General features: G+C 56.2%; 2 protein-coding genes across 5 annotated transcripts in view; one reads left to right on the top strand and one right to left on the bottom strand.

Moving 5' to 3' along the window:
- The window catches only part of LGALS9 (galectin 9), a 17250-nt gene extending 11815 nt beyond the window's left edge, over positions 1–5435 (top strand). Inside the window, exons 6-11 of one of the 2 annotated variants that reach the window (XM_007452396.1) lie at positions 1333–1368; positions 1914–1964; positions 2618–2659; positions 3113–3201; positions 3299–3461; positions 5248–5435. In XM_007452396.1, the coding sequence (XP_007452458.1) occupies positions 1333–1368; positions 1914–1964; positions 2618–2659; positions 3113–3201; positions 3299–3461; positions 5248–5394 (528 nt within the window). In that variant the 3' untranslated portion in view covers positions 5395–5435. The remainder of the gene's footprint in view (positions 1–1332; positions 1369–1913; positions 1965–2617; positions 2660–3112; positions 3202–3298; positions 3462–5247) is intronic. The other variant, XM_007452397.1, reaches the window with a different exon arrangement.
- A 1621-nt stretch (positions 5436–7056) lies between these two features.
- Positions 7057–15506, bottom strand: part of NOS2 (nitric oxide synthase 2) — a 39200-nt gene continuing 30750 nt past the window's right edge. Inside the window, exons 20-26 of one of the 3 annotated variants that reach the window (XM_007452400.1) lie at positions 13329–13492; positions 12150–12357; positions 10441–10528; positions 9867–9988; positions 9402–9550; positions 8232–8426; positions 7057–7631 (exon numbers count right to left, since the gene is read on the bottom strand). In XM_007452400.1, the coding sequence (XP_007452462.1) occupies positions 7512–7631; positions 8232–8426; positions 9402–9550; positions 9867–9988; positions 10441–10528; positions 12150–12357; positions 13329–13492 (1046 nt within the window). In that variant the 3' untranslated portion in view covers positions 7057–7511. The remainder of the gene's footprint in view (positions 7632–8231; positions 8427–9401; positions 9551–9866; positions 9989–10440; positions 10529–12149; positions 12358–13328; positions 13493–15506) is intronic. The other 2 variants (XM_007452399.1, XM_007452398.1) reach the window with 2 other exon arrangements.

The following is a 15506-nucleotide window of genomic DNA, read 5'->3' on the forward strand; positions in this document are numbered from 1 at the left end:
CGCTGCTCCAGCCAGCACACCAACCAGGGTCTCCAGGCCCTGTCATGCCCAAAGGTTCCCTGCCTCCATCCACAGCCCCGGGCCCAGAGCTGGGGACCTGGGAGCTGTCCTTGGCTCTAGGCCCCAAGTCCCTCTAGATAAAGTCCAGATAGCAGGACCTGCAGAATCCTCCCCAGTCTCGCCCCAGCCTCCCTCCCCGCCTCATCCCTCACCCAGGAAGCTCACGCAGCCTCCACTGCTCACTTGGGGCTCTCTCAGGCAACCGTGCTTTCTGCACATGCTGTCCCAGTGCTGAAAGCACCCTTTGCCACCCGCGTCCAGCCACTCCCTAATGGCCCTTCATAGCTCTGCTTAAGTGTCACTCCTCTGGAGCACCGTCCCCGGAGCAGATCGCTGGATGCCCTCCTGAGTCACCACAGACTTTGGATATCTCTGTGCTGCACCAGTCGCCACGTGCTGCTATCATTGTGTCTGTGTGTATCTCCTCACCACTCTCCCCCCGCCTTCCCTCCCCCCCCCAGGCCCTTTGTGGGTTGGGGTGCCTGGCACGCAGTAGGGACTCGGTTAGTGAATGTGGAATAGGTTTGCGAGCGGAACAGTCTGCCGGGTGAAGGCTGGGGCCCAGACAGGAGGGGGAGCAGGCCTGGCCCTTTCTTTGGCCACTTGAGCAGTGGGGACTGGGAGGAAGGCCGTCTCTCTACCCAGCCTCCCCGGGCCCAGCACGGCGCAGCTGGGGCACCTGCCTGCTGCCACGCGGACGCAGGACTGGTGGGGCCGCAGGCAGCCTTTGCAGGGCAGCCCGACTTTGGCCCTGGCCTGGGGAGGACAGGGTGTGGTGGATACAATCAGCAGAACTGGGTACCATCTGGATTTTCTCTCTTGTTACCTGGGTGAGCTCGGGCAAGTTGCCTAACCTTTCTGAGACTAGTTGCCTCACTGGCGAAATAGGAGGCAAGGATGCCTCCTTCATTGTAAAGTCTTGAAGCCAGAGCCTGGCACACAGCAGGCCTTCAGCCAATGTAAGTTTTTACCTTATGGGTGAAATGTGGCGCCGGGAGTAACGGCTTGGCCTCCGGGAGCTGAGGGAAGCTGAATGGTCTGCACCAGACACACCCTCCTCTCCCTCTGAAGGAGCCAGTGGGAATGTTCCCCCTCCCCAAGCCCCCTACATAACCACAGTATACCCGGAATGCTGGGTGAGAATCTGGGCGCTCAGAAGGCTCAGGAGAGAGGCCGCGTGTGGGGAGGCATTTCTTACCACGGCTTCTGCTGCCGTGTTACTCTCGTGTGGCACCAGTGTTAACCACCGTTGTGGTTTCTCATCCCCTTCAGCCTCCAAGGATCTCACCGGCCAGCTCGGCTCCCATTGTAAGTGTCTTGCTCTCTCTTCGGAATCTCTTCACTTCGGCTTTTCCTGTGGGTTAAAAGGAGGAGGCGGAGTCAAGCATGGAGCCTCTCCCATTGGAAGGAAGGGCCGCCAAGGCCAGATGCTTGGGCCATCTGCCCGGCTGGGGTGATGGTGGGAGGGAGCTCGGGGTGCGGGGAGGGGTGGCTGGCCCTGATGAATCGGGAAGGAGCCCCAGTGGCCGCTGGTTTGCTCAAGGCCCTGCCACTCTGTGGGCAGCCACAGGACACCAAGGCCCCACGTTCACCTCTTCCTTCTGCAAAGCGAGGCTGTGCTGGAGAGATTCCCCTGAGAAGAAAGATGCAGGCCACAAATGCAGCCATGTTTCTTCTCCAGAGAAGAAACACCTCTACCTGCCAGTTTTGGGGCGTCTGGTCAGGATGATGGGGCTGGTTACAAGCTCAAGATGACCTCACCTAAGAGGAGTGTGTTAAGTGGTGCCCTCTGGTGGCAGGTGGCAGTCTTCACACCGGTGAGAGCCGGTTATAACGGGGCTTCTTTCTTCCAGACTCAGACCGTCATCCACACCGTGCGGAGCACCCCTGGACAGATGTTCCCTGTAAGTCTGAACGCTCTGGTCAGCTCACAGCCCCACCACGTGCCCCTTTCCCAAGGAGTGAATTCTCTAGGCCCAGAGTCAGGAAGAAAGCAGTTTAGCAAGGAAGATGGGGACATTTGGGGCTGGGCTCTCTGCTTAGGAGAAACGCACGTAAAACTCTCCTTGGGACTGTAGAGATTCTGGATCTGGCTGGATTTACCCAACGACCCAAGAAATAGGTCCCCTAGGGACCAACCGGAAAACTCGTCCTTCTGTCCCTGAGAAGGGAGTGCAGTGGTCCCAGTATCTGGATACGAGACCCTCCATCCTGAGGACAAGCCCCCAGGATGTCACTGCTGGTCACAGGCTTAGGCTGCGTCTCCTCCTCCTGTGCCAGTGCAAAGCACACGGGGGGCCTGGAGTCAGTGCGGCTGCCCTTGGAGGGGCTGAGGGGCAGGTGACCATGATGGGATTCAGGAACACGGCAGGAGTCCTGCCAAGGCTGACATGGGAAGGAAGGTGACTGGGAGAATCCAACGCCTGAAGCCTCACGACCTCAGTCTCCCATTGGAGCATCCCCTCTAGAACGTGCAAGGGCATGTGTGTGTGTGTGTGTGTGTGCATGCGCGTGTGCGTGCACTCCCGTACTGAATTTCCCGATCTCTTTTCAACAGAATCCCATGATCCCACCCATGGCATATCCCAGCCCAACCTATGTAAGTGGTTTCTCTGGGAGGGGTGGAGGTCTGGTTTGTGTTGTGCAGGGTTGGGGTAGGGGGAGAGGGGAGGGCAGCTTGCAAAATGAAAAGCAGTCCCTTCTGGAAACTTCCAGGTAACTTAGAAGACTTAGGAAAGGGGCTTTCACCTTGAAAATCGTCCCTTCACCACGAGCATATTACACGGTCTTCCCTTCTCAGCCCAAGCATCCTTTGCGTCCAACCAAAGCTCTTTTCATGATAGTAAATGCCCGTTAATTTGAGGAATGCTGGAAAGTTTTCCTTTGCCATTTACTGAGCCAAGTAAAGATACCATGGAGTTCTTTCTTGAAGATACAGGCACAGTTAAATTGTCGACTGACAGTCCAAACGCACTGAAGTTGACAGGAAGTTTCTCTTGCAGCGGCGGCTGCTCTGGCTGTTGCTGTCTGACCTGTCCCCTCCTCCCCACAGCCGATACCTTTCTTCACCTCTATCCCCGGTGGGCTGTACCCCTCCAAGAGCATCATGGTGTCGGGTACCGTCCTGCCCAGTGCTCAGAGGTAAGCCAGGGTTTCTGGAGAGAAGAGACACCCCAAGGTCATTCTGGCCATTCCCCCGGCTCGGGGCAGAGAGTCCATGGGAGCGGCCCATCCCCAGGTTCTACATCAACCTGTGTTCCGGGAGAGACATCGCCTTCCACCTGAACCCCCGCTTCGACGAGAACGCCGTGGTCCGCAACACGCAAATCAACAGCTGCTGGGGGTCTGAGGAGCGAAGCCTGCCCCGACAGATGCCCTTCTTCCGAGGCCAGAGCTTCTCGGTGAGATGCTGCAGCCCCGAGCTGGGAGGGGCTCTCGAGGGGCAGTGAGGCAGCGGGTGGAGGTCATCTGGGGGCACCTTGATCGAGACAGGAGCTGACGCCTCTGGGGTGAGGACGGGGCCCAGAAGAAGGGAAAGTGTTCCCCAAATTACTGCTACTATCGAATTACTGTCACTGTCCCACATAAGGCAGGTGGCAGGTACTACCTGCTGTTACAGATGAGGAGACTAACTCACACGTGCAGGCTACTTGCTAAGGTCACACAGCCAATCAGTGCCAAACTGAACTCAAGAATGAGGTGTCATTCATTCACTCACTCACTCACTCATTCATTCATTCAACAGTCATTTATCAGCTATTTCATCCAGGCCCACTTTGAGCAGCAAGTACTCCAGGCACTGGGGGGCAATGAGGAAACAGTCCAGGTCCTGCCCCCATGGAGTTTACAATCAAGGTCGGGGAGGAACAAGGAGACAAATGTACAGACAGATCGCTGCAGAATAGCAACGGGTACTACACGGAGGGCAAAGTAGAATAAGAAATAAGTGAGCCCTGGGCAGGGGCCATGCTTCCTTAGGTGGGGGCAGACCTTGGAGGAGGCCCCAGCGCAGGCGGGACCTCAGTGGTAGGAGGAGCCCACCTTGCAAAAAATCTAAGGGGCAGCAGGGGGAGCTGATATTATTGCCGAGGCAGAGGGCCATGGTCGTGGCCTGTCTAGGAAGCAGGAGGCCCGGGGGCCTCTGGGAGAGCGAGGATGGGGAGGGGGCGGGTGGCACTGCTGGCGGCCCGGACGACACAGAGCTGGGTTCTCGGCCCTGACTACGTACTCAAATCACCTAAGTGCTTGAAAAAGAAAAGGCAATGCCTGGCCCCACCCCAGGCCCACGAGAGGGTGAGCCTGGACACCCGTATTCTTAAATATGCCCTAATACTCCTCACCCAGGGTTGAAAATGACCGATGTAGGGCCTTGTGGGTCATGGATTGTGGATTTTAGCCCAGGGTGTTGGTGTGTTTCAAGCCAGAGAGCAATATGCTTTGATAGCTGTGTGACCTTGAGCAAGTGTCTTAACAGCTCTGTGCCTCCGTTCCCTTATCTAAAATATGGGACTGCTAGTAACATTGATCTCACAGAGATGGAAGAAGGAATGTGACACACTTAGGACAGTGCCCGGTGCGCAGTGACTCTGCTGCTGCTGTCAGCTATGTGATGGGGACGACGGTATTTTAACAGCTGTGCTGCCACCACCTCTGGGAGAATGTCGGGGTGGAAGAGACAAGTTAGGAGGCTGCCGCAGCAGGAGTGCAGGCGCCCAGCACTCCTGTGTGCCGGGTCCTAGGGGCATGGATGACACAGGCCAGCGTTTGTGTCCCTAGAGGCTCAGGGTCCAGCCAGAGGGTAAGGTTGGGGTGCGGGACACAGCCTGAGGGGGGCGCCTGGCTCGGCTAGGAGGGGCCCAGGAGGTGGGGAAAGGCCGGGAAGGCTGGCTGCAGGAGGGTGAGCCCTGAAGGGGGAGTAGCAGTGATCCACGCAGACAAGGTGTGCAGAGCGGGGAGCCCAGGGGGACGGGCGTTCTGGGGGGAGGAACAGAATATGTAAACGCACAGGGAAGGAGCGCATGAGGCGTGTTCGCGGAAGAGTGAATCCTTCGGTGTGGCTCGAATGCAGGTGTGGGTCTTGCTTAACTAACATTTGGGGAAGGTGGGAAGGAGGGAGGGAGACGTGAGGCTGCCTTTGGCTTTGAGGACAGTCCAGGCGGGGTACAAATGCCGGGGCCTCTCTTCCAGGTGTGGATCATGTGTGAAGGCTCCTGCCTCAAGTTGGCTGTGGATGGCCAGCACCTGTGTGAATACTACCACCGCCTGAAGAACCTGCCCGCCATCAACAGCCTGGAGGTGGGGGGCGACATCCAGCTGACCCACGTGCAAACATAGGCCAGCCCTGCCCTGGGCTGCTGTCTGGCTCTGCTCATCACCCCCACCTGCCCCGGATCCCGAGCTTTGCTGGAGAGACCACGTCCTTGGCCGGCTCTGCTTCTGGCCAAGTCCACCTCGTCCCACGCCGCCAGCTGTCGCTCCACGCAGGAGGCGGTATCCTCAGCCCCTCCCCTTCCTCCAATCTTTAACCTCTCCTCCCGGAAAGCTGCCCTGATGACACCCCACTGGTCCCCACCAACGGACAGGAGCCTTCTCGGCAGGGGGCTCTCCCCTTTCCCAGTGTCCTTCGAATAAAGAAAGAAAGAACAATGCTTGTCGGCACGTGTGCCTGGGATGGTCATGGTTTGGTAACTGAGTTTGGAGACCTTCTGGAGCCTCCGGAATCGGGGAGGTCCAGGCTGAGGGAAGAGTGGGGAGAGAGCATGGGCTCACTTTGATCAGCGGGTGGTTCCTGACCTCTGGGCCTGCTCCCAGCGGGTCCTCCACAAACCCCACAAGGGTGTGGGAGAAAGCTCAGGCCTCTTGGACAGGCATTGCTGACGCAGGAAGCCTGGTGACGGAGGTGAACCCAGGAAATGGCCCCATGCTTCTGAGATGGGCCAAGGGCTGGGCTGGGCTCCTAAGAAGCCGACTCGGAAGAGAGGCCTGTTTGTGTGCTTCTGCTGTGGGTCCCCTGGTGTCGGGGGTCAGGGTGTGCGTGGGAGAAAGAGATTCAGCGTGCGGGGTTCTGCCAGTCACTGAGCCAGGGCATGGGGACCGGCTCTGTGTCCCCATGATGCCAACGCATCCTGCTAGCTCCAAGAATCCTGTCCTGGGGAACCAGGGTGGGGCTCAGAGCATCCTCAGACCAGCAGTACCAACAGCACCTGGGGGCGTGAATCCCGGGCCCTGCCTCTGACCTCCTCAGCGCCTGCGACGTGACAAGATCCCAGGTGGTCTGCTGCACGCTGCAGTGGGAGAGGCACTGGTCTAGGGGACCGTCATGCAGATGCGTCGCTGGGACGCTGAGGTCGCATGCCCCTTTCTCCCCCACTGCCCGACCCGAGCAGGAGTGGTGGAGGGGAGAGGTGGGCCGGGGAGCCAGTGAGACAGAGGCCCAGCCCAAGCCGGGAGCCAGATGTTGCCAAACCCTCGCTTAGCCCCTGGCTGAGTTCTTTCCTTGCTCTCACCTGGCTCAGTCCCTTGAGAAGCCTTCCCCGTGAAAGACGTGTGTCCTTCCCTCACTGCCAAGTCCTTGACACGCAGCCCAGCCTCGCCTGTGCTGTCACCCAGGGCCCAAATCATTACTGGCCAAACTTTCACGAAACAGGCAGCCCCAGAGCAAAAGGCGGTGACTGCCTAAGACCGGGCTGTGGTCTAGGCCTTTGCTAAAGACCTGGCAGCCTCGCACCCCTGCCACACCCCATGTGAGACGCCTTCTGAGATGCAGCTCATGGCCGCAGGCCGGCCTGTGCTTCCTTACTCCCATCACGGGTCTTCAGATGTGCACAGAACTCCGTGTGCTGTCCCCATACCCGGTGGGCATTTCAGAGGAGCAATGGGGCCAGGCTGATATGTCCCTTTGTGGGGGAGTTTTGTCCAGGCTGTGGCACCCCTCAGTCCCCAACTCTATACAGCTTAAGGCTGCTTTCCCTCCAAAACACCCACACGCACATACAATGTGGTTAAAATAAAATGCATTTCGTATAAATATCTCCATCAAGGAGTCATACAAGGAAGGCTCAAGAGGCAGACTGGGGTTTGTTTTTTTTACGTACAGAGGCATAAATAACTGTACACGGGCCACTAAATACAGAGTGACGTGACAGCGCCCCCTGGTGGTCACCCAAGTAGTACAATCAAGGAAGGTCCATCCTTCTCACCCCCTGGCCAGGCCTGGCACTGCAGAGTTAGTCTCCAAGGGGCCGGGGAGGCTCATCTCTCCATCACCCCGGCAAGGGGCTCACTCAGTCCAGGCTGCTACTGGGTAGCAGGTCAAGTAAAGCGTTTGAGAGGGAAGGATATGGGGAAATAAGATGTGAGGCTTGGGGATATAATCTCCCTCCAATATCCCCAGTCCGGTGACCTCAGAAAATCGAGAGTTGGCGCCATCCTTAAATTCTACGGTGGCAGCTTTAACTTCTCCTGTGGGAGCTTGGAGCTCTGGTATTGCTGGGCAGCCCCGCTGCCCCATCCTTTTTCACCTCATAGGGAAATACAGCACCAAAGATATCTTCATGATAGCGCTTCTGGCTCTTTAAGGGAAAACAGAGACCAAGGTGTCAGCTCTGTTGGTGCAGCCACCTCTCACTCATCAGGTCCAAGCTGCGACAAGCGTCAAGGGTCCCCCTGCTTCCCCATCACACCTACACTCATGAGCCATTTGCCTTCCCAACTGTCATGCTTAGATTATACTCGAATCTCACTTAGACTATGTAACTCTCATGAACACCTGCTCTGGCGTGGACCACCAAAGCATCTCTCCAAACTTTATGATGGACGCTAAAGCCTGCCCAGTGCTTGTCTCACGAGGTGCTCCAGGAAACGTGGGCTCTGAGATAAATATGGTTGGGAAATGCCGTGTACTTTCTCCCAGTCTTGAAGCACCACGACGCACAGCAGCCTGTCAGGGGCTCTGAGAGTCTTGTAGAAAAATCAACATGTTTGCCTTTGTTTAAGTGAGCAACCAGACCAGGATGTACAGTTAGGCCTTCTAACAGCCCGACCAGCTCTGACCTCCCGCCACCACTAGGATTCCTTTGAGCCCAGACTGTTGTGAGCCTGAGCCCCCTGGCCCTGGCTCCCTGGCCCATGTCCTTGGCCTGCATCCTGAGCCCACACGCCAAGTGCCCTACCTTAAGCTGGAAGAAATAGTCCTCCACCTGCTCCTCAGTTAGGCTCAGCGCGGTGGCCACCAGTTGCTTCAGGGTGCGGGCCACATCCCGGGCCGCGCGCACGTCCCCGCAGACGTAGAGGTGGCCCTGGTCCTCGTGGAGCACGTGCAGCACCTCGTCCGCCAGCTGTTGCCGCAGGATGTCTTGAACGTAGACCTGAAGCCAGAGGAGACGGTGGGTCCAGGCCCCCAGTGCTGGGGGCGACGGCTGTGGTCAGGCCTGCCGGCCCCGGGGAGATGAAGAGGAGGTGGGAGGGGCGGTGGGGCGAGCACCCTCCTGGCCAGGGCCTTGCACGGGAACCAGGCTCGAGATGAGGAGGTGCACGGGTGCCCTGCCCGGCCCAGGCCCGGGCTGGGGCTGGAGAGGTGAACACTGGCCACAGCCATGCCCTTGAGGAGCTGACTCTCTAGTGGGGCTCCCTGATCTGCTCTGAATTCACCGTGTTTCAAAGAGGCATCCATCAAGCCACTTACCCTGCCCAGAGCTCTGAGGCCCACCTGCCTACACCCCACCAAAGGGAATCTCTGTCCTCGAGATCCCCCGTGTAATTCAGAGCAGGGCTCCCCAGTTACACAGAAGTCCTGGAGTCAACGGGGGACTCTCTCCTCTTTCTCTACACAAGATGCCCAGTGACCCTGGCACTGGGCACGGAGTGCCAGGTCTGGGAGGAGCCCAATGGGATCAGTTCACAAAGGCTGAGCCAACAGTCTTTTCCGACCCCCAAGGCTCATGGGGCAAAGTACTCCCCGGCACAGCAGAGCTGGTCCGCGGGCCGTGCTGGGAGCAGCGGCTGCCCCCCAGCCATGCTGTGCTGGAGCGCGAAGCCGACCTGGACCACCTCCCCCCTCGACAGCTGTACATGCCGGCCGAGGACCTTCAGCAGGCTGGGCTCTGGGGATTGGCTCACATGTGACTCTGACTTAGCCCTGAACGTCTCAGGGCCCGTCTCTTCTCCTGGAAGAGTGAACATAATCGCTTCACAGTGCCACTCTGGTGACTGTATAATCGCCTCCATTTTAGAGCTGAGGAGGTGAAGGCTCAGAGAAGTGAGGGGCTTGTGGGGAGCCAGGCACCCACCATAGTCTGTGCTTTTAATGCTCCACCCACTGCGCGGGCAGCTGCAGCATTTACCTTGGGCTGGTCAGGCAGGCGAGAATAGGCTGTGTGCACCTCATGCAGCACCCCCTTCCGGGTCATCTCCAACATCTCTTCCCGGTAGAGGTGGTCCTCATCTGGGCGGCGGCACCCAAACACCAGGGTCATGCGGCCACTCTGGAGACCTGCAAGACCCAGTAGGCTGCAGTTACAAGCGTGGCCACCAGAGGGCGGGCGGGCCATGCTTCAAGGCCTGCCGAGCTGCGCACCCAACTAGAATCCCATTTCATCCCCACGTTCTATCTAGCACTGTCCCCACTTTACAGATGAGGAAACTGAGGCCCAGGGCATTCACATCCTTTGTCCACACAGGCTGAGGCAAACTTGGGAGAGGGGCCAGGAAACATCTGCGGGGTGGCTACAGCTTCAGTTCTACTCCCAGGCAGGTGCTGGGCACCACCTGGTACCCCCTCTGCACCCCCAATAACCCTCCAGCTGTACCTTTGTGCTCGGCATCATGAAGCCGCTGCTGCCAGAAACTGCGGAAGGGGGCGATGCCCGTGCCAGGCCCGATGAGGATGCAAGGGTGGGAGGGGTCCTTGGGGAGCTGGAAGCCGCTGGCACTGAAGGGGACAGAAGGAAAGAGGCCCCGTCCTCAGACACCCTGGGTCGGATGCACACGCAGGACAGGGGCTGGGGAGCTGGGGGTGTGGCCGGGGGCGGTAGTGTTGCGGGGTGGAAAAGACAACGAGCTAAAAGTTGATTTCCCAAGTCCTGCGGGCTGTTTCATGTCCCCTGTCCAGGTGCACCATCACCTTGCCCTGTGGTCCCTCTGAGAAAGGCTGAGCCTCATTGTACTCTGGGCCCCAACATCGCTGCCACCTCTGTCCCTGCTAGAGACTTGGCCATGCTCTACCACTGGGGGTTAGAATGGAGAGGCCCAGTGTGACCCTAGTACCTTCTTTACGGGCCAAGGGGCCCGGAGTGGCATCTAAGCCCCAGATTCCTCCCTTTCAACCCAGTACTCCCCGGGGCCAGTGGTCCCGTGATGGACACAGTGGAGGGGGTGCTTTACCTTCGCACAAAGCAGGGCACTGGGTCTTGGGGCTTCAGATTGCTGAGCCATGTGCTGCAGACGCCGTGGTGCAGGGGACCCTGGCCGTCTGTAAGGACAGCACACACCTGACCAGCATCGTCCCTCCCATCCCTGCGTGAACCGTCTCAGTGGCTCCTCCCACACTGACGCACCTCCCTGAACTGCCCGCTCAGGCACTCTGCAGGCTTTAATAAGAGGAAGGTTTTTCCCCTGGTTCTGAGTTCCACCCTCTATTCGCCCAGAGCTGGCAAAAGCTGAAAGGGACTCAGAGAGTGTGCAAGGCTGTCCTTGTGCCACTGCAGAAACTGAGTCTCAGAGAGGGAAGGTGACTTGTACAAGGTCACTCGGGTAGACCCGAGTAGAATCAGGTCACAGTTCAGCTTCCCTAACTCCTACTCTGATGCTCCTTCCAAGAGTTTCTCCAGGGACCCAGCCCATCACTCAGCTCCGATGACAGTAACACAAAGTAGCCTCTCAGGGTGACCACAGTCACTTCCTCGCAGTGTCTTCAGGAGTACAGCCCTTGCTGGTAGGAACCCTGGGTGGGTGATGGACAAGCTGCTGAGCCTTCCGGTCTGCTCTTCCATCTCTGTCTCCCCCAGCGGCCCCTCCTGGGCTTGTGGAAACCCCAGGTTCCCTTCCCAATGGCCCAGCATTTAAGGGGAACTTCAACCAACTCGAGAAGTCCCGCTGGTTTTCCTCTGGATGGAACCTTGCTCTCAAAGGATGTGCCTGCCTCTCCTCTCCTGGTTTGAGGGTTGAGACTTGGCCTCTGCAGATGTTCTCTAGCAGAGCAAAGAGAGTCTCTGCCCAGTTTTCAGGAACTGTGTGACTGTGCTTCTCAGAGCACAAAGGGCTCTGAGGTGTGAGCCGGCGCCCCAGCTTTGCCAACCCAGGCAATGCTCGGTTACGGAGAGAGGGCAGGGGCATGGTTCATCCAGCTGGACAAGGTGTGGGACCTCCCAGTGTATGTCAGCCCATCCCCCGTCCTCTGCCCTCACAGCACCCTGCACCTTCCTTCTTAGAACCTACACAATGACAGCTGTCTGTTTCTATGAGTCTCTCTTCATTGTTCCCTCTAGATGGGAAGCTCCATGAGGGCAGGGTCTATGTGTGCTGTATTTCCACACCCACCGTGGTGCCAGGCATAAAGAGGTATGAAATAAATCCTCGCTGAATGAATGAGTGAATGAATGAACCATCAAGGCAGAATCACCCCTGTATTCAGGCTGGACTATCAGGAAGACTAAGAATCGCTGGGCGCCCACTAAGTACTGGGTACTTTCCACATCTGATCTCATTAAATTGTCCCAACAGGGGTTGGACAGTAGAGAGGAGTATGGTGGTTAAGAACTTGGACTCAGCAGTCAGACTACCTGGGCTTGCATCTCCCTTCTCTACCTGCTACCAGGGTGACTTTGAACCTGTGGCTTAACCTCTTTGTGCCTCAGTTTCCTCACCTGTGAAATGCACACAGCTCCCGTCTCACATGGTTACCGATCACACATACACAAAGACGTTAGCTCAGTGCCTGGTTCATGGTAGTCTCTCCCATACTCCTCCTATCGCTGTTAACAGCTCTGGAAGGTGGGTGTTTAATGATGATGAGACCAAAGTTCAGAGATGTTGAACAGCTGCCCAGTAAGTAGCAGACTTGGGCCGCTCCACAGCCTCTGCCCCAGCCTTACCTCGGGTGCGGTACGTGAGCACGGCCACGGTGAGGTGGATCTCCGTGGGTGCGTAGTCCCTGGAGGAGCTGATGGAGTAGTACCGGGGCTTCAGGACAGGCAGCTGGGAGAGCAGGAAGCTGGCGGACACCCGCAGGGACGGGAACTCCTCCAGCACCTCCAGGAAGGTGGGGCTATTGGTGAACTTCCACTTGTTGTAATCAGACGGCTGAAAGCCAAGGGCAATATGAGTGTCTCAGGGCGCTTGCCCCACACAGAGGGAAGAGGCTGTCACAATCCAGTATTCACTCATCCACCCCCACGGCAAACACTTCAAAGGACCAGGTGCTGTCCACGGTGCTGAGAACACCGAGCTAGAGAGGAAAAAGTTCCTGTCCTGGAGGAGCTCAGGCCAATGAGTAGCATTTCTCTAACTTGTGTGCTTAGAACTTTACTGTCAGCAACTTGCGGGCAGGAGTCAAATCTTTATTCTAATCTAATTTGGCGAAGGGCTTCAGAATCATACAGACCTGGGTTCAAATGTTGACCGAATGCCCTTACTATCTGTGGGATCTCGTCCTCATTACTTAACCTTTGTGGAATGAGGATAGCATCACCTACCTCATGGGGATGTTGTGAGAATTAAGTGAGAAAATGTGTGCCAGGTTAGTGCAGTGCAGCCACAGCATAAGGGCAGTGGAGGTGGCTGGAATCAAGATAATTAGCGATAATGGCGATGGTAATAATGATATTCAGTGCCTTTTGCAAAGACTTGGGTCTAGAAAGTCGCAGGTGAGTTAATGCATTCTCTCATTCATTTATTAATTCAACTACCCATCTGTTACTATGTCCATTATCCATTCATCCACACCATCCATCCTCCATCACTTCCTAAATTCCAGGCTTGTTCCAGGTGTGGGGAATTAAAAGACAGAGTGGCTCTCCTTTTCTAGCTCATTTCTGAGGAAGTGCACTTTGGTTGCATCCTGCAGACATTCAAAACAATTCAGTTCACTTGACACAACTATGTCCTAGAGATGGGACAGGAGAGGATGACTGGCTTCCTCCCAGCCTTTGACAAATCGCACTTTGGGAAGCTGGGGTGGATTCCCCTTGGAGGTTAAAAGACCAGCTCTAGGCTCAGGATGCCCCCGACTCTGGGGCCCTGCTCCTGCCTCACCCACCAGCCCCGACCTTCACCTGGCACAGGGTCTCCAGCCTCTGCCTCTCAGCCTCGTCCGTGGCCAGCTGGGCCAGCTTTCGGAGCAGCAGCTGGGTTGGTGGGGTGGTGATGTCCAGGAAATAGGTGAGAGCCTGGCTGAGTGAGCAGGTGGGCAGTCGCTTGTCCCTGACCCAGTAGCTGCCTGGATAGGGAAGAAAGGAGTCAGGATGGGAAAAAGGCCCCATTTAGGTTCCCCAAAGAGTGATGAGGCATCTGGGATAGACACCCTCTACCCTCCAGCTGCAGGGGAGAGAAGACACTGAAGTTCTGGTTCCAGGAACAGCAAAAGGGTTCATGTGCCCAACTCAAGTGCAGGAAGATGGTGCCCAGAGATAGTGCTGCCAGGAAAGGCTGGTCAACAGCCCTCCAAAGGGCACCCAAGTTGACACAATCCTGCAAAACTAACTATGTACCAGAGTCCAGTCCCTCTCTGGCCCAGACCTGAACTTTAAGCAGGACACACACAACTGAACTAGACTCACCATGACTAAATTCACCAAAGACTGATGTACACCCCAGAGGCCAGTTCTTCATTTAGAGAAAAGCCCATAATTGCAGCCTCCAGGGGTGACTGGGTGAGCAGCCCTCAGCCCAAAGTGAGGTGGCAAGTCTCAAGGAGTGCCAAGAGGCAGTATGCAGGGTGGTCGCAGCATGGACACTGGAGCCAGTAGACATGGGTTCAAACTCTGGCTCCCCACTTACTAGTAGGCTGACTGAACCCTCTGAACTTGGGTTCTGTCTCTGTGAAATGGACGTGATAAGAAAACCTGTCCTGCTGAGTTTGCATGAGGACTGAATGAAACAGTACACGTATTAGGTAAAAATATTAGTATTACATTATTTCCTCTAGACCCCAGGCCTGAGGAGCCACGTCTGTCCCCCTACAGTCACAAGGATGTCTCTATCCCCTTATCCCCGAGTTGCAGGCTCTCTCACACACTCCTGGACAGTGGGGAACAATGCCAGACTTTGCTTCTCAGGCTCCTGCTGTCCTGTTTTGGCCATTCTCTTTAGGGGGACACATTTTTTGGAGGTATCATGATTGCTGAGGACGCTAAGGCCAGGGAGCTAGTCCAAAGGGCTGGAAGGCCCGTGATTACTGATTTCATTAGTTTTCCTCTCCTGGTGCCTGTCACCCAGTGCTGTGCTCACCACACAGGCTGAGAGCCTCGCCTTAGCACACAACAGGGACTCTGACCCCTCCCCAGGACAGCCTCATCTCTCCAGTTAGGAAGGCCAGGAGGAGCCAAGCTCTCCTGGTCACCCATGGTCTGGCCCTGCCCATTGCCCACAGGAGGGGGGCATAAATGAGACCCTCGATGGGGAAGCAGTGAAATTAGAATGCCATGAAAATGCAATATAAATTCCAAAACATAAAATTTGGGATCCAAAGAGACTTTCAGGGGTGTATTAAACTACCTTCCTCTGACCTTCCGGACAAATGTCAATTAGCCCATGGGAAATGGATATTCCTCCATTCCTGCATTTGTTTGGTGCCAGGAATTGTGGTGAAGGTTGTACACGTATCTACTCGTCTGTTCTTCACCACAGCCCTGCGAGGAAGGCTCTATTATCTCTATTTTAGAGACAAAGAAACAAAGCCTCGGGAGGTTAACTCCTATGCCCAAGGTCACATTGCTAGTAAGTGATGGATCAGGGACCTGAATCTTCAAAGCTCACCATTTTTATAGTTTCCGCATTTCTCTATCATGTCACCAAGCAAACTGCACGTGTGTGTCTGTCGTGGGACTAAACAGACAATGCATGTATTGATAAAATGCTGGCATCAAGTAACTACCCCCAAAATGGTGGCTGCTACTGTTATTATTATAATAATAATTATGACTATTTTTGCATATCTGCAACCTGTACTAGGTAGTGAGCTTTCTGAGGGCAGACATGGAGTCTCATTCATTTTTGTAGCCCAGGGCCTGCCTGGTATATAGATGTGAGTAGTTAAAATTTTGATGGAAAAATGAATCAGTCAACCAACAAAAGTGGCCAGGTAAGCCAAGAATGAAGGGGAAAGATAGCCCAGCCTCTGGTGTTGGGCAGATAGTCCCAAAGAAGCAGCCCTTCCTGCTGGCCCGGCGGCCGGTCGATGACTATGTACAAGGCTGCTCTGGCGCGGGCTTCAGAGGTCCACCACTCAGCAG

The sequence above is a fragment of the Lipotes vexillifer genome, unplaced genomic scaffold, assembly GCF_000442215.2.
Source record: "Lipotes vexillifer unplaced genomic scaffold, Lipotes_vexillifer_v1.1 scaffold216, whole genome shotgun sequence".
Lineage (NCBI taxonomy): Eukaryota > Metazoa > Chordata > Mammalia > Artiodactyla > Lipotidae > Lipotes > Lipotes vexillifer.